This window comes from Vulpes vulpes, chromosome 12, assembly GCF_048418805.1.
Source record: "Vulpes vulpes isolate BD-2025 chromosome 12, VulVul3, whole genome shotgun sequence".
In the NCBI taxonomy this organism is placed as follows: Eukaryota; Metazoa; Chordata; class Mammalia; order Carnivora; family Canidae; genus Vulpes; species Vulpes vulpes.
Genome location: NC_132791.1, coordinates 113,789,121 through 113,812,509, shown reverse-complemented (window position 1 = coordinate 113,812,509; position 23,389 = coordinate 113,789,121). Strand labels below are relative to the sequence as shown.

At 42.4% G+C, this 23,389-nt stretch overlaps 1 protein-coding gene across 4 annotated transcripts in view; it reads left to right on the top strand.

Annotated features, from left to right (window-relative positions):
• SORL1 (sortilin related receptor 1) overlaps positions 1-23,389 on the top strand; it is a 214,140-nt gene that overhangs the window by 114,679 nt on the left and 76,072 nt on the right. For all 4 annotated transcript variants that reach the window (XM_072729512.1, XM_072729511.1, XM_025999033.2 and 1 more), the window contains exons 10-14: positions 2,125-2,242; positions 2,457-2,530; positions 11,749-11,837; positions 21,265-21,443; positions 22,866-23,052. In XM_072729512.1, the coding sequence (XP_072585613.1) occupies positions 2,125-2,242; positions 2,457-2,530; positions 11,749-11,837; positions 21,265-21,443; positions 22,866-23,052 (647 nt within the window). The remainder of the gene's footprint in view (positions 1-2,124; positions 2,243-2,456; positions 2,531-11,748; positions 11,838-21,264; positions 21,444-22,865; positions 23,053-23,389) is intronic.

The following is a 23,389-nucleotide window of genomic DNA, read 5'->3' as shown; positions in this document are numbered from 1 at the left end:
TGTGAAGTACCATCTTGAGTTTCGTTCCTAGTTTCCACATTAGTTCGTGCTTTGGAAGGCATCAAACTGTTGTGAAGCCGAATTTTCTAGCAGTTGACGTGATAAAAAGCAAGTGAGAAAATCCCAGTGCGATGGGAAGTGACAGTGGTGGGATCTGAGATGATTCTAAACTTTGAGAAAGTGTGTAGTACTCAGCAGGTGCAGACATCCGGTATTAAGTAACTGTGGTTATTTAAGAGTGAAATAAAAATTTTGTTTTCTCTGTGTGTGTATATGTGTGTATGCGTGTGTATATGCACACATACTGTTATTTTGAACTGCCATTAAGTTATTAGGACATGCACACTTATTAAATTGTTTGGTCTTAACTATGTAAAAAAAAACAAATGTGGGTACGTCTTCTGGTCTGAGGCTGCTATAAAAAATTTACAGGGACGCTAATTGTGTTGCAAACCAAGACAGCTTGGGAAACTCTGTTGTAGATTTTTAATTTCTGCAGAACTTTTAAAAAAGTGCCTTCCTGAATATAATTTAGGATTCTACAATTTTCCCAATCTGTGGCTCCATCTGAAAAGCTGAGAATACTGAAATGTATTATTTGGCCTCAGTAAGTGTTCCCACTCTCCTGAGCAGCCCTGTTCTTGTCCCTCGGAAGAACATCCTGTGGATTGAGTTCCTTGGCTTTATGTGACACCCCGCACCTCTGTTTTTGTCTCACCTAAGGGGTCTGGGGTATATAAAGTAGGTAGGCAGAAGGAACTCAGAAAAAAAAATCAAGTAGTAGTAATTTGGGGAAAAATAATATTTAGTTAGTTACCTGGTTTGGGATTTTTGAATTTTGTTTGTCCGTGATTAAGTATGTTGACTCTACTCTATGCTGTATCTGTGATCACTAAGAAAATTTTTTTGGAAACTCTTGTTCTCCACTGACTTCTTGATTCCTCCTCTCTATTTGGCAGCAGGTCTTGCCTTCGTATATGAAGTCTAACTTTGGAGAGGCAAGATATAAGTAGATAGAGACAGATATATAGGTGTTTCTTTATTCAGGGCTGACTTCTAGATTTTGGGAGCTCTGCACCAACCTGTGTAGATGGGGGTGGACTGATTTTGAGTGTGCTGTAGGGTCTGAGCCTACCACATTAATGGTATTGTTAAAACTCTGCTTATTCCCCTGACTGACCCATTTATCTACGAACCATACAAGTTGGTGGGCTTTTAGTTTCTACCTGTGATTTTAGGTGGTGAAAGAACAGGTTAGTTGGCAAATATTTGAGACCCAACCTAATCTGATGCAGTTTTCATTTGCTAAACAGTGTTGCTAGCAAGATGGACATTTCCTAGAGAGATCCTTTTGTTATAAAAGTAAGTAGACGTAGCCGACCAGGTTCCCAGGTAAAAACCTGTTAACATAAGCACACAGACCTACCCTGCTTAGAACACCAGACGAGGCTGAGTAACATTTGACAATCACATTCTGGCCAAGAGATGTTGGTGTGACCATACAGCAAATAACTGCAGAACTGTTAAAATCGGAACGCCAGTGGCGGAGGCCGGTTCGAATAACTTGTTTTGCAGCGGACACTGTAGAGTTGCTTCTTTGTACAAATGCTGACTACTTAAAAACTGTTGTAATGTGGATCCCTTGGTGTTTATAGCTCATATGTTGTACATCTGGGAGCTTATCAGTGAGACTTCATGACCTCTGATTCTTGATTTTTCCCTCTGATGGAATTGCTTAAATCACATTTGAAATATATCTCTACGGACTTAAAAAAAAAAAGAAGTCCCATCAAATCATTTCATTTCTCTTTAAACAGAGGTGGGGTAGCTTTCGATCTACTCGAGTTGACACTGATGCCTAAGTGCTATCCTCTGCGAGCCTTAGGAGGAATTTTTTTATTCATATTTTTCTCTTCTCTTCAGTGATAGGCATTTATGTGGTTCAGGTAATCCCATCCACCTGGGGGTGCATGGGGGGCCCCGGGGCTGTGAGTCTCGTTTCCTTTGGGCCAGATTTCCTTTCTCGGTGTGTGGCTGCACTGTTTGCACACAGGCCCCAGTGTTTTGAGGGAGCTGGAGGCATCGTGTCACGTGCTGACGGGGTCTGGAACTTGTGTCCTGTAGCTCTCCCAGGGCTGTTCCCTCCACCTGGCCCAGCGGCTCAGTCAGCTGCTCAATCTCCAGCTTCGGAGGATGCCCATCCTGTCCAAGGAGTCCGCTCCCGGTCTCATCATTGCCACTGGTAAGTCTGCTTTGCTCGTCCCCATTCAGGGGTTAAGCATTTCTGTTATGTGCAAGCCAACTAGGCGGTGACCACTGACATCTGCTGTAGCAGCTGCTCTTTGTGGTTTTGAGACATTTTTGGTGGCTAAATACTACTCAGAATTTCTGGTTGGGCAAGGTGAGCGTCTGACATATTCTTGAAATTAAAAGTAATTATGCCTCTTGCATTTTAGGTTCAGTGGGAAAGAACTTGGCAAGCAAGACGAACGTGTACATCTCTAGCAGTGCTGGAGCCCGGTGGCGAGAGGTCAGCTCCCCACCCCCACCCCTAGCTCCCGGGCCTCAGCCCCCAACCCAGGTTCTGCTTTATTGGAGAACACAGTTGTGCCTGCGCATTTCAGGAACACGTGTGGCTGGTGGTGGAGGCCAATGGTGCCAAGTATGACTATAAAATAGAAAGAGGTACCCAGAGCCACACATGAGCATCAGCTGCACTGATTTGTGTTCGCACCTTGTAATGTGGGCTCGTGAGTTTGCCAAAAATATTACTTTGAATCAAAAACAGACCTTTCCTTCCCCCTACGTCTGTAACTTTAACTAAATGTTCCAAGAGGACAAAGCAATATCTCTTTTGCTTACCTCTTTACCCTTAGGACCTAGCAGTGCCTGGTTATGGAGTGGGTGCCCCTTAAATCAGCAAATGACAGTGTGGCCGTAGTGGTGTCTGGTGTGAAGTTGGCTGTGTATTGTCGTATCGTTTTGAAATAGAAGTCAAGCCCTTTCCTCAGTGGGGCTGTGGTGGGCAGGCACTTTGTTTCCCTCTCTGCTGTGGAAAGAAGATGTTTTTGCCTTGAGTCTGTAGAACTACTTTGGATCCTTGGCACTGCTGATACCAGTCCTGAAAGTTGAGCTAGTTTCATAGTCCCCAAATGCTAAATCAGCCTCAGACATTAGAGGATTGCCAAACTTGTAAAAAAGAAAAAAAAAAATGCTTTCACCAGCCTCCCGTGAATTACGAAGGCCAAGGAAAGAAGTACATCTGGTCTCCTTCTGTAGGGGCTGCTTACAGGGGTGCTCTGCTGTGTGTGCAGGGAGCCCCCAGGAGCACTCAGTAGATCACGGGACAGGAATTTAATTGAGCACCTTCTGTAGGCGGAGCATGACGTCAGGAGGGATTTGGAGTTCTCAGAAGAGCCAGCCAACCTCGCATCCTCATGATGCTGCTTATTGGGGACACGATATGTACACGTTTGTATTTAAATACATACTATGCAAAGCATTAATGATACCCAGTGTTTGTTTGGCTCTGTGCAGTTCACAGAAACCTATCACATATCTCACCTCCTAGGAGGAGGGCTTACCATCATCCCTCAGGTGAGGGATCTGGGCCCCAGACATTGTGTGTGCGCATTCATTAAGAACAGTGCAGCATGGTAGAGGACACAGGTATTTGGATGAAAGATGTCAAGGCCCAATTGTCAAAAAGGGTGAACAGTTTGGAGTTTGGGGGAGCATCCTTGCTGTGCTCCCCTGGGAAGGATTAAGCAGCTGCTTTCCTCTTCATAGGAGCCAGACATTCCTTTTGAAATTGGGTGTTCTCTCCTAGGCAGATAGGCTTGTGGTTTGTTGGGACCTTCTGATGTTGTTGTAATCTGGGATTTGAGCATTTGCAAGTGATTTCCTTCTGGGTAGAAAGCAGTGTCTTGTTCCTCCTCTGGTGAAGTGGTGTGGTCTGGCTAATGCTGGGGCAGCTGTCATTGCCTCCTGCCAGGCACGCTTCACACCTGCCAAGACACAGCCGTCATACAAGGGACCCTATTTTTGGAAAGAGCAGAGAAAGTAGGGGAGGGGAAGGTTGAGACCATGTCTGCGGGAGTGGGCACCTGAGGCCCTGTGGGTGGCAGTCACATGAGAGGGACAGCCTACGGGTGTGAGGGGCATCAGGGATGGCAGGAGATAGGATAGGATACAGTGGACAAGGCTGTCTAGAAAATTGGTGAGTAGAACTCTTATTCCCCTTCCACGACTGATCAGTGGTGCAAATTCTCTGATCCTGAGTTCCTTTTCTGCACTTTTCTTCCTTAACTTTACTGAGGCATGTGGAAGCAGAGTGAACTCTGCATATCTAAAAGGTACAGTTGGATCAGAAGTGGTCACCATTGCTACACTGTTGCCAACACCACAATGAAGATGGCAACCATTTCCATCACTCCCCAAAGTATCTTCCTTCCCCCTTGTAATCCATCCTTCTCTTTACCTGGTCCCTTCCAGATATTAGTTGGCATTTTCTAGCATTTTATATAAATGGACTCCATACACAGTCTTTTTGCCTGGCCTCTGTCCCTCATCATGGTGATTTTGAGGTTCATCCATGCTGGTTTTGTGTATCAGTGGTTCTTTTCCAATTTATTATTAATTGGTATCCCATTGTAGGGTTATCTCACAACTTGTTTATCCACTCATCTGTCGGTGGACATTACAGTTTTTGCTGATTGTAAGTATAGCTGTTATAAACACTTAATCACATGCTTTTTTTTAGATGGACATATATTTTTACTTCTTTTCGGTGGATGCCTTAGAACAGAATGACTGGACAGCTTGGTGGGTCTGTGTTTAACTTTTTAAGGAATTACCGAATTGTTTTCCAAAATGAATGTACCGTTTTACATTTCTACCAGCAGTGTGTGAAAGTTCTAATCGCTTCCGGTCCACACCAACACTTGGTATGGTCAGTCTTTTTTTAATTTTAGACATTTTAATGAGTACACAGTGATATCTCATTATGGCTTTAATTGGCACTTTCTTGGTGTCTAATGAAGTAGAGCTTCTTTTCATGTGCTCATTGGCCGTTTAAAAATCATTTTTTGAAGTGTTTAAGTCTTGTGCTTATTTTTTGTAAAAAAAAAAGTTGAGTTTGCCTTCTCATTGAGCTGTAAGAGATTTTTTTGAAAAATGTATTCTGAATTAAGTCTTTCGTTTGATATATGTGTCATGAGTATTTTCCGTGGCCTGGCTTGTTTTCTTAATGGTGTCTTTTAAGAGTAAATATTCTAAATTTTGCTGAAATCTGATTTATCAATTTTTTTTCTATGTTTTATGCCCTTTATTGTTCTAAAAAATATTTGTCCCTCCCAACGCTGCAAAGATTTACCCCTGAGCTTTACAGTGTCAGGCTGTAGTTTAGGTTTAAGATCCATTTTTTTTTTTTTTTTGGTTTATGATCCATTTTGAGTTAATTTTTATATCTGATGTGATCGAAAGACTGATACTCATTTTTCCATATGGAGATTCAATGATCCAGCCCCACTTACTGAAAAAGACTGCCCCCATTGAGTGCCTGTTTGAAAATCAATTGGCCAGATATGTGTGGGTCTAGTTTAGGACTTTCTATTCTGCTCTATTCATCTATTTGTCTTTTCACCTGTACCAAACTGTCTTGATTATGGGAGACTTAGAGTAAGTGCTGGAATCAAGTAGGTAAGTCCTCCAACATTTTTCGTCTTAAAAATTTCTTTGACTATCCTAGATTCTTTGTATTTCCACAACATTTTTAGAATCAGCTTGTCAGTTTCTACAAAACCTGCTAGGATTTTTTGACTGGGATTACATTGAATTTATAGATCGATTTTGGGAAAATTGACATCTTAGCACTATGGAGTCTTCTGGTCCATGAATGTAGTGTGTTTCTCCATTTCTTTTTAAGTCTCACTGAGTGATATTTTATAGATTTTGATGTGGAGGTCTGTATATCTTTCGTTAGTTTCATTTCTAAATATTTTTAAATTTTTTGGTATTCCTGTAAATGAAATTTTCTTTCAAGTTTCCTTTCCAATTTTTGCTGTTGTATGTAAGAATATAATTGATTTTTACATATTAGCCTTGGATTCTGCAACCTTGCTAAAATAATAAATAAATAATAAAATAATAAAATAATGTTAGTAGTTTTGTAGACTCAAAGAGATTCATATCATCTGCAAATACGGACCGTTGTATTTCTTCCTTTCTGATCTTTATGTCTCCTATTTCCCTTCTTCTCTTCCTTCTCTTCTCTAATAGGTAATAATATGGCAATATGTAATATGGTGTATTACTGTTTTTAAAAAACAGCCCTCTTTTCCTTTATTCTCAGAACATTTTTGATTCCAAATGTTGAGGGAGGTTCCCCTCACAGTAAGCAATTCTCCAATTCTCTGGGCACTAGTTGGATGTCCTTTATTTTGGTTGTGACTGACTAGCTGACATTAGCACAGATCTCACAGTTTAGGGGCTGGGTCTCATAAGACTGCCCCACCCCTTAGGATACTTTGGTGGCTCAGTGACTGAGCATCTGCCTTCAGCTCAAGATGTGATGCCTGGGTCCTGGGATCGAGTCCCACATCAGGCTCCCCTCTGCCTATGTTTCTGCCTCTCTCTCTCTGTGTCTCTCATGAATAAATAAATCTTAAAAAAAAAAAAAGACTGCCCACCCCACCCCACTTCACATGGTCATTGTAAGTCCCAGGTTGTCACCTATACTTCTCACTGACCAGCTTATAAATAGGGGGTTCCCATGACCCCCTTCTTGGGTTCAGCAGTTTGCTAGAATGGCTGATAGAACTCAGCGAAATATTTACTTACCTCCGCCAGTTTATTATAGAGAATATTATAAAGGCTGCAGCTGGATGTGGTACATAGGGCAAGGTCTGGAAGGATCCTCAGTACAGGAACTTTTGTCCTCATGGAGTTGAGATGTGCCAACCTCCCAGCATGTGGGTGTGTTCACTAACCTGGGAGCTCTTCTAATCTTAGCTTAGGGATTTTTTTTTTTTTTCCAGTGGAGGCTCCATCACTTAAACACTCCCTCTCCAGCCCCTGTCCTTTCCCCAGACGATGAGGCAAGGCTGGGAGTTTCTAATCATGCTTAGTCTTTTTGGTTACCTGCCTCTCTACTGTCCAGGAGTTCACCAACATTTGCCTCATTACAACAAAAGACTCTCCCGTCATCCTGGAAGTTCTGAGGGATATAGGAGCTCTATGTAAGACACACATCACCCCCACCAGTCAGGAAATTACAAGGGATTTAGGAGTTCTGACCAGGAGCTGGGAACAAAAACCAAAATACCATTTATTCTCTTATCACACTGTCACATATGTAGTATGATACGTTACATTGATTGATTTTTGACCGTTTTACTAACCTTGAATTACTGGGATAAACCCTATTTAACATGGATTTATTATCCTTTTTATACCAGATTAGGTTTGAGTTGCTAATAGTTTGTTAAAGATTTTTACCTCTTTTTTTTTTTTTTTTTTTTTTTTGGGTAATGTCTTTTTCAGGTTTTGGTGCTAGGGTTGGGCTGGTGTCATAGAAGAAGTTGAGCAGTGATTCCTCTTTTGTGTAAAAGTGGTATTACTCTTTTTTTTGAATAATTCACCAGTGAAGTTATCTGGACCTGGGGTTTTCTTTTTGGCTGTGTTTGGGTTAGAAATTCAGTTTCTTTGGCAGATAGGGAACTGTTGAGATTTTTTCTACTGCTTATGTCAGTTTTGGTGAGTTTCATCTGGATTATTGAATTTGTTGGCTTAAAATGACTCAAGGTATTTTCTTTTCTTTTTTTTTTTTTAAATGTCTGTAGGGTCTGTGGTTATCACATGTTTTCATTCCTGATATTGAGGATTTGTAGTTTATTTTTTCATAGATTTTATTTATTTATTTGACAGAGAGAGAGCTTGAGCAAGTAAGTGCATGAGCAGGGGGAATGGCAAGCAGAGGGAGAGAGAGAAGCAGGCTCCCCCCTGAGCAGGGAGCCCAGCATGGGGCTGGATCCCAGGACCCTGGGATCATGACCTGGGCCGAAGGCAGACACTTACCCTGACTGAGCCATCCAGGAACCCCTGTGGTGTTTTTTTTTTCTGTTTTGCTTAATAGTTTAGTTAGTGGTTTGTCAATATTATTGATCTTTTCAAAGAACGTGCTTTTGGCTTTGTCTCTTTGGCTTGTATTTTATTTTGTTGATCTCTGCTCTTTAGTATTATCTTTTCCCTTATTTACTTTGTATTTAATTTGCTTTTCTTTTTGTAGCCTTTTTTGGGTATAACACTAGGTCATTGATTTTAGATGTTTTTTCCTAATAGAAACATTTAAAGCTCTAAGTTTTTGTCTAAATACTGCTCTAACTAATGTCACAAATGTAAAGATGCATTTTTGTTGTCAGTTTAGAATATTTCTTAATGTCTCTCTTTAAAGTTGAGATGTAATTCACATATCATAAAGTCCATCATTTCAAAGTATATAGTTCAGTGGGTTTTTGCTGTATTCACAAGTGATGTGATATTTAATCTTTACTGCTCTCTAATTCTAGAACATTTCTATTACTTCAGCATGTCCCTTTTGCTTTTTGTCTTTGGTAAGTTATTTAGAAAAGGGTTGTTTAGTTTTCAGATATTTGACATTTCCCTAGATATCTTATCATGATTGATGTCTAATTTAATTTCCTTGTAGTCAGAGAAATAACACTTTATATGATTTTGATCCCTTTAAATTTACTGGCACTTGCTTTGGGATCCAAGATGTACTCTACTTTGTTGAATACATCGTATGCACTAGGAAGGAGTATGTATTCTGCTGTTGTTGGATGTAGTATTCCAGAGATGTTATTTATAGGAAGGTGGTTGATACTTTGCTGTTAAGATCTTCTGTGTTCTTACTATTTTTTTTTTTTGACTAGTTCTAGTAATTGCTAAGAGAGCAGTGGTAAAATCTCCAACTATGATTGTGGGAGATTTTTTCCTTTAAATCCTGTTAATTTTAGCTTTATGTATTTTGAGGCTCTGTTATTAAGTACATGCACATTTATAATTATCTTTTCTGTTTGTGCCCCTTCTACTGTTAGGAAATATCCCTCTTGTCTATGGTGATAACCTTCACCTTGAAGTCTATTTTACCTTCCAGCCTTTTTTATGTTTACTGTTTCAGTAGTATATCTTCCACCATCCATTTACTTTCTACCTACCAGTGTCTTTGTATTTAAAGGGTCTCTTATAGGCAGCATCTAGTAGGGTCTTGCTTTTTTATTCATTCTGCTAGGCACTGCTTTAACTGAAATGCTTAAACCATTAACAGTTAACATAATTGTTGATATGGTTGGATTTAGGTTCAAGATTGTATATATATATGTATATATATATATATATATTTTTTATTACTCTGTTTTTCCTTTACTGACTTTTCTATATTATTTAGATGGTTTTGGTATTCTGCTTTTATTTAGGTATTTTTTTTATTATATATTTTTTTCAGTGGTTGCTCTAAGGATTACATCATGCGTATTTACTCTGTCATAGTCTTTTTTGAATTAATATGACTTTTAATATAATGTTACACTTCACATAAAATTTAGAAACCTTGCAACCATGTAAGTCCCTGACTTTTTTTGATTATTGTTGTCCTATGTATCCCATTGAAATATATTAAAAAATCTACAAGACAATGATTTTACTTTTGCTTTACATCATTATACCAGTTTTAAAGAATTTAAGGAGAAAGAAGCAGTCTTATATTTACGCAGATACTTCTTTTGCTCATCCTTCATTCCTGAGAATCCCTGTATCCCCCTGGTTAAGTTTCCTTACAGCCTGAAGAAATTCTATTAGCATTTTTTGTCAAGCAGATCTATCTGTTACGCATTTTCTTGGTTTTCCCTCATTTGAGAATCAATTTATTTCACCTTCATTCCTGGAAGACGTGTTTGTTGATATAGAATTCTGGTTTGGTAGTACTTTAAAGATATGCCACAGTTATCTTGCCTCTCTGATTTCTGATGAGAAATCTACAGTCATTTCATGTCCTGCATGCAGTCCGTCATTTTGTCTAAAGATTTCAAGATCTTTTTTCTTATCTTTGGTTTTTAGCGGTTTTGTTGTGATGTATGTAAGGGTATGGTTTTGTGTTTATCCTGTTTGGGTATGCTGATCTGGAGTCTATAAATGTATGTCTTTCACCAAATTTGGGAAATATTCAGGCGTTATTTCTTCAAATACTTTATTTTTCTTGCTCTGGTCCCTTTTTCCTGTTCTTAGACTCAAATCACACATGCTTTTATTATTATCTTCCTGGTCTTTGGGGCTTTTTTCTTTTCAGTCTTTTTTTTGGTGTTCTTTATAATGGATAATTTCTACTATTCTGTACTTATAACCAGATTCACCAATTCGTGTGTCATTTCTATTCTGTTGTTGAGCCCATTAGTGAATTTCTTACTTCACATGTTATATTTTTCTGTTCTAAAATTCTTTTCTTAAGAAATAGACATCAAATATCATGTCTAATTTTTAAAAAAATTTCTTATTCCACTTCTCTGGGAAGAATCTTTGTCTTTTGTTCATTTCAAGTGTGTGTTCCTTTACCCTGTGAGACACAATTATGTGATCATAATTACATTATGATAAATAATGTATGAAATATGATAAAATAATTACATTATTTTAAAGTGCTTGGTAATTCCAGCATTTGAACCATCTTGGGGTTGGCACTTGGTGATTGTCTTTTCTCTTGAGAACTGGGCAGGTTTTATTGGTATGTGTGTACATTGAATAATTTTGGGTTGTATCCTGGACATGTGAATGACATACATGAAATAGAATCTACTGGAGGATGTGGATATTTTTGTTTTAGTGGAAAGTGTATCTGTTTAGATTTAGACTGTGGGTTCCTTCTCACATACAAATTTCCATTTCATTCACTAAACCTTTGCCATGTTGGTTTAAGTCTTCCACACACGTGTAGTTTAGGGATTAGGGTGAGGCTTGTGTGAGTTCATACACAGAATTAGAGGACTTACTTGATTGATACTCTCTCCTCTGGGATTTCATCCACATTCTCCCTGGCCTGCCAGGGCTTCGTTTCCTGATTCCATAGGGAGAAGTCATTTCTGTTGATGGTGTAGCCATCCATCTGAGATGTTCCAGGACTGGGATTTTCTCTTAGGGCAAAGCCATTTCCTTCTAAACAGGAAATCCCAGCCTGTGATTGCTGCTCAGGTTTTAAGTCCCCTGCACAAGCCATCTGATTTTGTTTACTCTTCAGTATCCTTGGGTAGCTCTTTTTTTTTTTAATATTTTGTTCAAAGTTTTTGCTTATAATCACCAGGAAGGATGATGGGCTGTTGTGGATTATACGATCATGGTAGAACTCAAACTCCAATTGATTGAGTTGTCCTCTCTGGTTGGTGAGAGTCGGAGATTTGGGTTTGACGCCTATTCCTGCTGTTTACCATCAGCCACTTTAATACCAACCCTTGGTTTCTTCATTTGGGGAAAAAAAAAATGGGGATCAGAGAACTCACTGCCCCATCCCCAGGGTTGTGTGGAACAAATAAGATAATGGATGTGAATGTGCTCTGGAAACTGAAAAAGTGTCTTCAAGTGCTTGTCATCACTGCCACGTGCTTATGTGTGTGCCTGTGCGTGTGTGTGCATGTATGGTGTGCATGGTTACTGCTCAGTTACTCCACAGCAGTGGCATCAGCACTGGCTTTTCCTCTTCAGGCACTTCCTGGACCTCACTACTATACCTGGGGAGACCATGGCGGCATCATCATGGCCATCGCGCAGGGCATGGAAACCAATGAGCTGAAGTAAGTGTCTCTGAGGAAGCTTTTTCTCTTAACATCATGCTGCTCTTCCAGAAAGTAAGTCTGTGAGTATAAGTGGATTGTCTCTCTTCAGTACTAGGTTGTTGACACCAAATCACTGTTGACCTTAGCAAATGATTTACACATTCTTTATCATAAAGAACAAATGACATATTTTTACTGATCCAGCCAAGTACGACTCTATATAAATTTAAATTCATAATGACTAAAAAATTAACCAGAGACTTCACCTTGTCCATCTTTGCTTTGTGTGGGACATAGAATGAGCGATAATAACAACAGTAAATAATAATACATAATAACAATACCTGAGTAATAATTTCAGAATGTGTACTACTTGGTAGCCAATCGACTTTTGCTGTTGACACATCTGGTTTGGGGATTCATAATTAACAGACCTGGAAGGGACATTTGGGGTTAACAGCTTCGTCTTACAAATGAGAAAACTGATACTCAGCAAGGTAAAGTAATTTGCCGAGGATCCCCCCATTTGTTAATGACGTTAAATTACGTTCTGTACTCTTTGCAAATGTATTGCTCTGAGAAGCAAAAATGTCTAGAGTCTATAACCTCTTCTCGCTCAAGTCTGATTTTATCAGAACCAGTTTGTTGATTATTTTTATCTGAAGTAGTACAAAAGTTAATTTGGCTAATGGTGGGTCAGGGCCAACTGGCCCTCCTTTCTCCCTGTATTTGCACTGAACCCACCGAGATGTGTTCCTAAAGGAAGTGGGGAGGCCTCAGTAATCGTCTTGTTTAATGCAAAGAAGAAAGTCTTCTTTTCCTTTGCTCCTTTTAGAAACAGGACCAGCAGCAAGATAGAGGTGGGTGGTTTGAAAAACGATCTTAGCATCTGGTTTCCCCCACGCTGAATTTGACCTATGTCGAGTAGGCTGGCCCCAAAGAAGCAGAGAGAAGCAACAAAGGGCTGGCATCTGGCTGTTCTTGGGTCTGTGTGACACTGGTCAGCTGCTGCTTTAGAGCCAAGAGCCAGAAGAAGTCCTGTTTGTACCCAACACTGGATCCACATTCCGACTGGTGTTTGCTCAGATGAGGACGGTCACGAAGCACCGTGCTTCCCATATTTGTACCACCACTTATTTCTTTACCCATTAATTTATCAATTCCCATCTCCCATATTTAGCAAGCACTAATTGTGCTGGGTCCTGCACATCTAAAGATGAATAGGATGTTTCCCCTCCCTCATAAGGCGTTGATCCTCCTGGGGTGAGATACATAAGCAAACTGTGATGTTTAGGACTTGGCCGTGTGAGGAATACCGCAGGGGACGTGGGTTGGCTTCCTGGGCAGCATGCATGTCATGCTTCGTGTGGCAGTCTGATCGCGGAGTCACTTTCTGATTTTCCTTGTTTAACTTCTCTGCGGTTGACATTTGCATTCCGAGCTGGCTTCTCTGGAGTAGTTAGCATGATTCTAGTCCTCTTACACCATCTGTTGGTGCATATGTGCTCAGGGAACGCAGCGTCATTGCTGCATGAGCTGGAGCAAAACATGACCAGGAAAATAAACCTGCTGCCAGAAAATCACCATGCCTTCCCCGGACGCTTAAAAATGACAGGGGGCTGAAGTGTGTGTGGGGGTGTGGACTTGAGGGGATTATGGACACTGTAGTACCTTTCTATTTCTCCAGGTTATTTGGAGGTATCTGTGTGCATGGTTCGAATAAAGCATTTGCAAATATGAGAATAATTCCTGCCTCCTGTTGACAAGTGCATGTGTCCTACATAGCAGTCAGAGCTTGGCCTAAATCTGTGTAGCCACCTGGCATTTACTCAGTAGGTTGCCCTCAGAGGTTCTTTTTTTTTATTTTTTTCCTGCTTCTCTTCATACTCTGCTTTTGACCTGTCCCTGTACTCTACTATCAGCTTCACCAGAAGAAAAGCAGGAAATAATACTCTACTTAGTTCATATCCTCAGACCACAGTGGTGACTTACGGTGATAGCCGAGCACGAGTGGGGGATTTCTGGTGCTGGGCCAGGACTTTGGGCCCCTTAAAGTCAGGCCTCCCTGACCACAGTGATGTCTCTCCTTGAGTCTCACAGCCTTTATTGGCGGTCTCATTAATTGGGCATCGATCATATATGGACTTCGTTCATTAGTTAGCTTTTCATTATATGCCTGAATTCTTCAACTCATTAGCAAGGTCTTTTGACCAGTATTTCTATTCCATACAGGCCAGCAGGCACTTAGTAAATGTCTGATCATTCAATAAATAGGTCATGCACACTTAGTCTTCTAAGATTGCTTATGTCTTTACTGACGGATGAAGCCAGAGGGGCACGGTAGTATGGCAGGTGCATGGTTCTGAGGGGGCCATTCCCGCCACGCTCTATGTAAATGACGTGCTCTGGAGCTCAGGTAGGAGTGGATGTGTGCCACCGAGAAGCACCAGGGCTGGCCCAGTCCACCTTCCTCCGTTTTCACATGGAGGAACTAATGTGACTTGTCAGTAGTCAGGGCCCAAACTGGACCTTGAGCATATTTCCTGACCCTCTCAGGTCAATTACACGGATGTTTGTTGAACACGTAGTGAGCCAGACGTTGTTCTAGGTACCCAGCGTGCAAAGGCGAGTGAGGCGTCAATCAGGAGCTGCCCATGTGCCCTGTGGCTCTGTTGTGTTTCTGAGTCAGCTGGAGAGAGAGGCCACGGGAAGGGCTTGTTCTGAAAGTGAGCTTTCTGACCCAAAGCCTTAGGGGAAGAAAGCCACGCAGCATAACACCAGGAACTCTCAAAAGAGTTTTAGTGGGAACAGAGGTTGGAATGATGTTTCACGAAAGAGTTAGGTTTTTGTTTTGTTTTGGTGGTTGTTCTTTTAAATTATTCATGTCTTTCTTTCCCTGATTAGCCCAGATAACTAAGAGTTGACTGTTATTTGTCTCAGCTCCTGCCTTGACTCTCTGCTGAGGCTGTTACCTTTGTTATTGCTAATTGAAATTGAGAGCAAGAAGTGGAACACTTTGTTTTGCTCTTGTGTCTACATGTCTGAAATGAGTAAATAAGAACCCATTCTTGAGATTCATGTATTCATTCGATCAGCACACTGTCACTGTGAACCATGCTCTGGGGATTCGGGTTTTTCTTGCGTATAATCCCTGAGTCCTTCAGGGAAGGGGCTACTGGGTTCTTGAAGTCTGACCAAAAAAAAAAAAAAAAAAGACGACCCCAACATAAGTTTGTTGGCTTGACCATGAAAAATAAGATTGACTGATCAACTGCCATTTCTTCTTGCTGGTTTACCTGCCAGCAAAATGCTGTCCTTAGTAGTTTCTGATAACATTTTGGGTTTGCCCAATAGCATCATTCTGTAGGGGATATTTCTGATTTCAAGAGGCTTTCCTCCAGGAGTCCCTAAAGGATTGCACAAAGTACACCCAGCAGAGCAGCTAGTTTTTTATTTTTTTATTTTTTATTTTTGTTGTTGTTCTTGTTTTTGCAGGGGGAGACCTGAGTTCTGGAAGCATCCAGAATGGGGGAGGTGGCAGTTAACCTGCATGCTTGGTGGCTGCCCCTTATGTCAGTGGTAACACTGGGACAGTTGCAGAGAGAACCACCCCCACCTGCTGCATTTTAACCCTCACATGGTGTCTTTGGCCTTCGAGTTAGAGTGGAATAGGTGTTCTTATCACCTTTTAACTGTTAAGAAGCTGAGGGATGGGGTTAAAAGAATACAGTGCACCTTATTTCATTTCCTTGAGCAAATGTTAATGAGTGCCCCTTCTGTGTGCCGAGAGAGGTGCCACCACGTGCCAGGGGCAGAAAAGTGTAGGATAGAGGGAGCAAAGAATGGCAGCCAGCTAGTGCTTGCTACTGGGAAGCCAGGGGAAGGAAGGAGGGGGAAGAGGGAGCTCGAGCAAGGCTGGCGTGTTGTTTCAGGGTTAGTGGGACCTTGGGCAAAGCGGGCCCTGAGTGGATCAGCACATCCACGGGAGGCCTCAGGCTTTAGTACTGATGGAATGCAGACTGCAGGGAGGGGTGGGGAGAAAGGGGGATTGAGGCACATGTAGGTGGGGTCTGGGAGCTGGAGGGGGCCTTGCATGCTGCTTAGGAGAGATCAGGCTTGGCTTTTGCAGGGTTAGTATCTCCTTAGGGTTTTCAGTGGGCGAATGACACAGCTAGATTTGAATTATGGAAGGATGGCCCTGGCAAGTTGAGGAGGATAAATTTAAAAGAAGCAAAACTGGAGGTAAGAGAGGAAGCTGGGAGCTGGTGGGGGTGGACTAAGCATTTTGTGGGGCAAAGTCTGCAGGACTGACTGCTCTTGACTAGCCTGGGGTGATGGGGTGTGCTGATCAGACTCCTCCTGGAGGAGCAGGGGAAAAGGGCAGGGAAATCTGGACAGATTGGACTGGATTGCCCTGGGCTGTGCACGGGGAGACATCCAGCAGGAGTCCACACCCGGTTCGGCCTTCCACCAGCCCTTGTGTGAATTCTCTCTTGACGCCAGTGATGGAAGATCCTCCGATCTTTGCTTGAACAGGTTGAGTGATGGGGATTTGCCAGAGCAGAAGGGGCTTTCATTTCACTTTGGGACAGTTTGTTGTTCGTTTCTTCATTCCCTCACTTTTTTTTAATCCATTTATTTCTTTATGAAATGAGAGTCCTCAAGTCAGAGAGAGCCCAGATTCACTCTCCAGTTTCTGGTTAGTGGGCGTGTTCTGCTCCCAGGAGACACACACACACACACACACACACACACACACACACAGAGGCTGTTTCCTCCTTCACCTGAACACCATGCAGGTGTCTGAGGTGCCCTCCCTGTGCATCCCTCATGTCTCCCACTCCATGACAAATGGTTCCACTTCCTTTCCTCCGAGGCCATGGGATCCCAACGCCATGGATCTCCACCCTCTGGGTATCCTTTAGATCTGCCTCACCGTGTCAGTGCTTTAAAACCTGGGGCCCAGATCTGACCCCGGCAGCTGACCCCGACGTACAGGGATTAACACCGACAGGGCTCGAGATGCTCAGTTCCTGTTAGAGGACATCCAACACTGTGCTCACACTTTTGACAGCCTCCCCAACTTTTTAGCTTCTGCCAAATTTTTTTTTCATCTTTTTTTATTTTCAAATTATTTTTTAAAAATGGAGATCCCCATTTACACACCATGAGATGCTTAGATTGTAAATACGCCGCTGAATCAGTTCAGGATGCCGAGAATGTCCATCCCCCCAGAAAATACCTACCTGCCCCTTCCCTGCCAATACCACTGCCCCTGCTCCACCCCAGTTAGAGGCAGCTGATGGTCTGGTTATATTTTTACCACTGTGGGTTAGTTCGGCTTATTCTAGAACTTCCTGTGTTTGTATCTGGCTTCTTTTACTCACCTTTTTTTTTTTTTTTGAGATTCTATCTCTGCTGTAACTTCTATCAGTAGATAAAGTTCAGTTAAGCTACAAAACATAAGAGAGCCTTTTCTTATGAGTGTTTTCCTATGAATTTCTCAATATTTTCTTCATCCTGTAACTGAGCAGGTAGGTTTTTGAAACAACGGGTAGGACTTTATTCTCATTTTTGCTTCTCCTTTTGATATCATAAAAGTGTTTTGAATCCTGTTTTGGCATTAATTGCATTATCAGTACAATTAGCCTTGTATGCTTTGCAAATCTGATAGACTGACCTTCCATATTGTCATGCATATCCTTGACTAATGTGTTGAGCTCTGTGGGAACCAGAGGTCTCATTTTGGATTGAGGTCATATCATATGTCAGTAATCAGCACGCTTGGGATTTGATTCACCAGCAGTAAATTTTTATCTAGCTGTGTGGCCTGCAGAGATAGATGCTTAGGAAGAAAAAATGTTGTGTATCATTACCTCCTCCTTCCAATCAAGGATTACCATGAGAAAAGGAAAATAGGATTAGTTTGTTGTGACTTGCGTGTGAAACCACGTGAGTCCCAGCCCTCACAGACTTCCTTCTGTTCTAAGATCCATCAGATCAGCTGTTTCCATTCTCGAAACCAGTGTTTTCTTCTTCATCTTCCTAAAGGGCTTCAAGATCTCTCTCTGTTCTCCATGATTCTTTGAGAGATTCATGTCTTTCCATTTCCTAGAATGTGCTCTCTTTCATACTCACTTTCTTTTAACGTCCCTGGGTTTTTTTTTTCCCTGCCTTGTCTAACTTGAACATCATTCTACTTGATGAAGATACAACCAAAATAGAAATTGATTCTGCTTTTTTTTTAAACGCCCTGTTGTTACTATTTATACATTGACCATCAGAAGGATGATCCTTTCTAGTTGTTGATAGAATTTTTTTGCTAATTCCTTGTAGAATTTACCAGGCAACCAACGCACCATCCCACTGACCTACTTATCTACCACTTACTTTTATAATTTGAGTCACTTTTTATTTTTATAATTTGGCTGTTTGAGTTTAAGTTGTTTGGCCACTGTTCCTACGGATCACCTGCTGTAGGAATTTCAGCTAGAATTAACCAGCAGATTATTGCTGCTCCTCACTTCTTTGCATTTGCACTTTTCTCATCGTGGACATGCTGCTTAACAATCTGAGTTCCTCAAGGAGCTCTCTGGACAGCCACACAGCACTGTGTTCAGTTGAGTATCTTATCAGCACTTCCTTTACTTACTGCATCTGTGATTATATTTATGTTATGTTATATTTAGTATATTCTATTCAGTGGCCTTCCCATCCTCTTGAGAGTTTTTGACCATGGGGTTTATGTCTGTATTTTTATCTGAACATTTTGAACCCTCCAATCCTAAAGACTGGGGCTCTGTATGGTCTTTCACGCCTGGAGGAGCACAGAGATGACTTAGGTTTGTTTCCTTGCAAGGTTCGAGTCATTTTCATGTCATCAAAACCAGTCCTCCTCTAGGGATCAGAGCTTGGTCCAGAGCAGGTGTTTCCCAAACTGTTTGTTGCAGTGGTGATGTGACTTGCCCCTTCCCCGAAATTCCGAAAAAGCATTGTTTTCTAAATGCACAGTTTATTTTCAAATACATGGCTGTGCTTGGCCATGCACCTGCTGCTTAGTCTCATTCAGGCGTCATCCCAGAGTCCTCTGGGAACCTCTCAAGAAATGGGATGCTTCATTTCCTAAGGTTATCTGGGGTTCGATGAGCTCTTAAATAGAATTAACGAAAAGCAGTATGCAAATAGATGGACTTCCAGCATCATCACAGAGCAAACAGATAGCTCCCGTCCTGTCTGGATAATGGACCAATGTTGCTGGTTCATTTTGCTTTAAAAGTGGTACTTGGCCCTTAGCGCGTCACACTGTTACGATGCAGGTGAACGGGTTAACTTCTCTCCAGATCTGCTTCAAAATTAGCTTCATCCAAAAATGTTTCAACCAGAGTATTTCTTCTCTTTGGGAGATTTGTGGAGGAGTCATTTAGTCTTCACTGCCATTCATTATTGATGTTGCCTTGTAGCTCCCCCAACTACCCAGCCCCACCCCTCCACCGCTGGTTGAACCTGCAGCCTCTTGCAGAAGTATCTATTTTAGTAACCTCAATTTGGGATGAAGTGTTTAGATTGCATGATGTTGTGAAAAGATTTATGTCAAGTATGAGAATGCTGAGGGAGTAAAACTAAAATCTCAAAAAAAGGGGAAAAGTGAAAGAAGTTTTTAAAGATTTTTTTTAACTTTATTTTTTCATGAGAGATGCAGAGAGAGAGAGAGGCAGAGACATAGGCAGACATAGGCAGGGAGCCTGCTGCAGGACTTGATCCTAGGACCCCAGGGTCACGACCTGAGGAAAGGCAGACGCTCAACCACTGAACTGCCCAGGCGTCTTGAAAAAAAGAAGTTCTGTGTGTCATTGGGGTTTGAGACAGAACCTAGAGTTCTCTGGTACTAAAGGAAGCGCTTAGTGGTTTCTCACGCATGTCGCCAGCATACTGGGTGATGAAGCAAATGTTAGGCAGATTTTCCCCTTCTACTCTTCCTCCCTTTTAATACAAAAAGATCATTTAAAATTAGCACAGTTACTTCAGTGCTGCTGATTTTTTTTTTTTCAAGAGCTTGTTCTCTGGTTCTGAGGTAGTCCTCTGTAGAGACTTTTCTCTGCACAGGTTTTTTTTCCCTCCAACTTAAAAATCTGTCAGACCACAGGAAAAAGTGGAGGAATTGAGTAAAGAACACTCTAATAAGTTCACTCAGAATCATCAGTTGCTAACATTTTGCCAGTTTGCTTTACATCCGTCAGTTGTGTGTTCATCCTGTCTGCCTCTCCGTCCATCTGTCTGTCCTTTGCTGAGTCATTTGAAAGAAAGTTGTAACCATCATACCCTCTCCCAGCTAAATATTGAAAACCTGTATCTCCAATAAATAAGGGTATTTTCCTATGCAATCAGAATGCCATTATCAAACCTAAGAGAATTAGCAGGAGTTCAGTGTGCCTTATACACTGTATTTATATTTATATTTGTATTTATATACTTAACACCTGCCTCCCCACCCCACTCCCTCTCAACCCAGGATTCAGTCAAGGTTTCCACATTGCCTGTGGTCGTTAACACCGCTTAATCTCTATGTAACAAGCCTTCTGCCTTCTTTTGTTGGTTTGTTAAGTTTTTCATGTCCCCCCCCCCCCCCCCCCCCGCCCGTTTTGCTTTGGAAGAATCTGGAACCAGTTGCCAGGTAGAATGTTGCCCCTGCTGGATTTGTCTGGTTGTACAGAGTATAACACAAGTGATGTGATATTTGTAAATTTGCAACAGTGCTTCATCCAGGAAGGAGGCGTGTAGTGTCAGATTGTCCCATTGTTCCTGGTGCTGAGTCTGGTGACGGCTGTGATTCTGGTCCGCTGTAGAACTGCATTTCCCCATTCAGAGTGAATGTGAATGATTCATCTGTGAGTTGATAGTTTTAGACCATGTGGACACCCTGGTCCGCAGCCCTGTTTCACCTGGTGGTTTTAGCATCCAGTGATCGTGTTGCCTGGCTCGGTTATTACGGTATGGGTGATGGGAGGGTCATTTTTCTCTTGCTGTCATTGTTTTCAGCATGTATTAGGTAGCATTGTGATAGAAGTAAAGTTTCCCCTCCTTCCCTTCTCTCTTCATCATCTGGCCTGACCCTACCTCCCTGGGAGATCCTTTTAGGATCATTCAGAGACCTTTACCCTATTTTTATTTAGCGTATAACCTGTTACCATCATTTTTCTTCTTATGTTCAAATTTTCCCAAACTGACCAGCTAGAGTTCCGTCGTCGAGCTGGCCGCTGTGTCCTTTTGCCCTGATTGCATTGGTCTCTGAGCGCTTCCTTGCTTTCTGGCATGACCTCGAATGTTCCCTGCTTCAGCCATTTCTCCAAGGAGTCCTGGCTTCTCTCACTAGTGAATGTTATCTGGAAACCAAGCTTTTGCCCTAGAGACTTTAACCATAAGGATCCTCTTCCTCGTCTTTGCACAGATACAGTACCAATGAAGGGGAGACCTGGAAAACGTTCATCTTCTCCGAGAGGCCAGTCTTTGTCTATGGGCTTCTCACAGAACCTGGCGAGAAGAGCACTGTCTTCACCATCTTTGGCTCCAACAAAGAGAATGTCCACAACTGGCTGATCCTCCAGGTCAATGCCACAGACGCCTTGGGTAAGCCGCTGCCTCCTTGGCCCTTTTCATGGAAACATTTACTGCCCAAAGCCTCAGCTTAGAGCCAACATGCCCACAGAGTCTGTAGCTGTCGAAGAAGATGCACACATAAGCAGTGACCGGGACATTCAGAGACTGTTACTCAGGCAGTTCCCAGTAGGACCGTGTGTCATTTTGTGTCCTCATTTTTCCTAGTCAGCAGTTCTGGTTTGGCAGACTGAGCGAGTGATTCCTGTGTCAGGGGCTGTGTTCCAGATGATACAGGATCCTCTCAGCTGTCTAGGGTCCCGTCAGCATCCGCTAGCAGGGAGAGGGGTGACTCAGCATCTTCCTTCCTCCCTCATCCCCCTACAGCCCCACTCTCTCCCCCTCCTTCTACCTTGGCTAATGACATTCCAACTGAACCAAAAGGTCCTCTCTGTTACCCATTCAGCTTCTACTGCTTAAAATCGTTTTCCTGTTTCAGGATCCATGTACTTGGCTGCTAAATCTCTACCAGAAGACCTCTCTCTCTTCTCTTCTCTGTGTCCAGAGCATAAGCATCCTACTCTTCACGCCCGAATCACACATTTGTGTCTGTCACCCTGCTTATATCATTCCCCATCAACTAGATTATCAGGTCCTTGGAAATAAGAACCTGTCCTGTCATGTGTATTTTCCACCCACTGAATAGCCTGAGAGCCTTACAGTCAGAGTTTAATGAGTACTTGCTGATTGGAATGGCAAGGAGTTGACGGCCGTTCATCAGTTTTAGGCAGCATGGAATCTGATTGAAGACACACATATAAGAAAGACTTAGGGTCCCAGGGTAGACATAGGTATACTTTGGAATGTCTGGAGAAACCACTCTACTTAAATTCCAAGGGAATGTGGGTGGATGGAGCGATCATCCAGGCTGTTTTGCCATTTCTCAGCCTCCTTCCACAAAGCTTCTGTGCCTTCCAAGTAATGACAGTGAATTCTCTATTGCTCTGGGGCCATTACTTCCAGGCGTGCCCACACGTGCTCCCCTCATCCCCCTGGGAAGCAGGCAGGAGACCATATTCCTGAACGACACCATCTACCAAGGATCCGGCCTGATCCTGCCTCCCTGGGAGATAAGCACCTCTGATACCCATTTCTGGAGGGAACTGCAGAATCTACTAGAATATTTCAAGAGTTTAGTTGGTGCCAGAGGTGGCTTGCTTCTTCCCAGCTTTCTCAGAAGCACAGCTGTGTTTCAGGAGGTGCCATTTCCATTGGCATGGGTGCTTCCTGGCATCAGAGCAGGCCAATGGGAGGCTTGGCGTAGCTCCAGAGAGTCTGTGTGCCTGCCAAGCAACAGCGGGACGAGCCAGACGTGGGTGCTCAGGCCGAAGGGGACAGGAAACCCCCATGTGGGGCTCCTTCACATGCTTCCTGCTGCATTTCCCTTTTCCCCAGGGGTTCCCTGCACAGAGAATGACTACAAGCTGTGGTCGCCGTCTGATGAACGAGGCAATGAGTGTTTGCTAGGACACAAGACCGTTTTCAAACGGAGGACACCGCACGCAACATGCTTTAATGGAGAAGACTTTGACAGGCCTGTGGTGGTGTCCAACTGCTCCTGCACCCGGCAGGACTATGAATGGTTGGTTCTTCTTCAGTGCCTGGGGACTGGGTGGGTCTTGCTCAGCCAGCAGTGTGGCACACAGACTAGAGCCTTCCCCCTGAGGAAAAGAAGGGCAATCATTGGAGGTCGGTATTTATTAATAAGTGTCCTTTTTTAATGTGCTAAGCACTTTTTATATAGATCACTCTATTTAGTCCTCACAGCTCCAAAATGAGGGAGAGGCATCACACCCTAGGGAAGCTGCAGCAGTTGATTTAGGAATAGATCATTCTGGCACTTATTTCAATGAGAACAACTTCAAAAGGGAACACACTGAAGGTTCCACTGTAGGTAACTCCTTTTTCTTAGGAGCCCT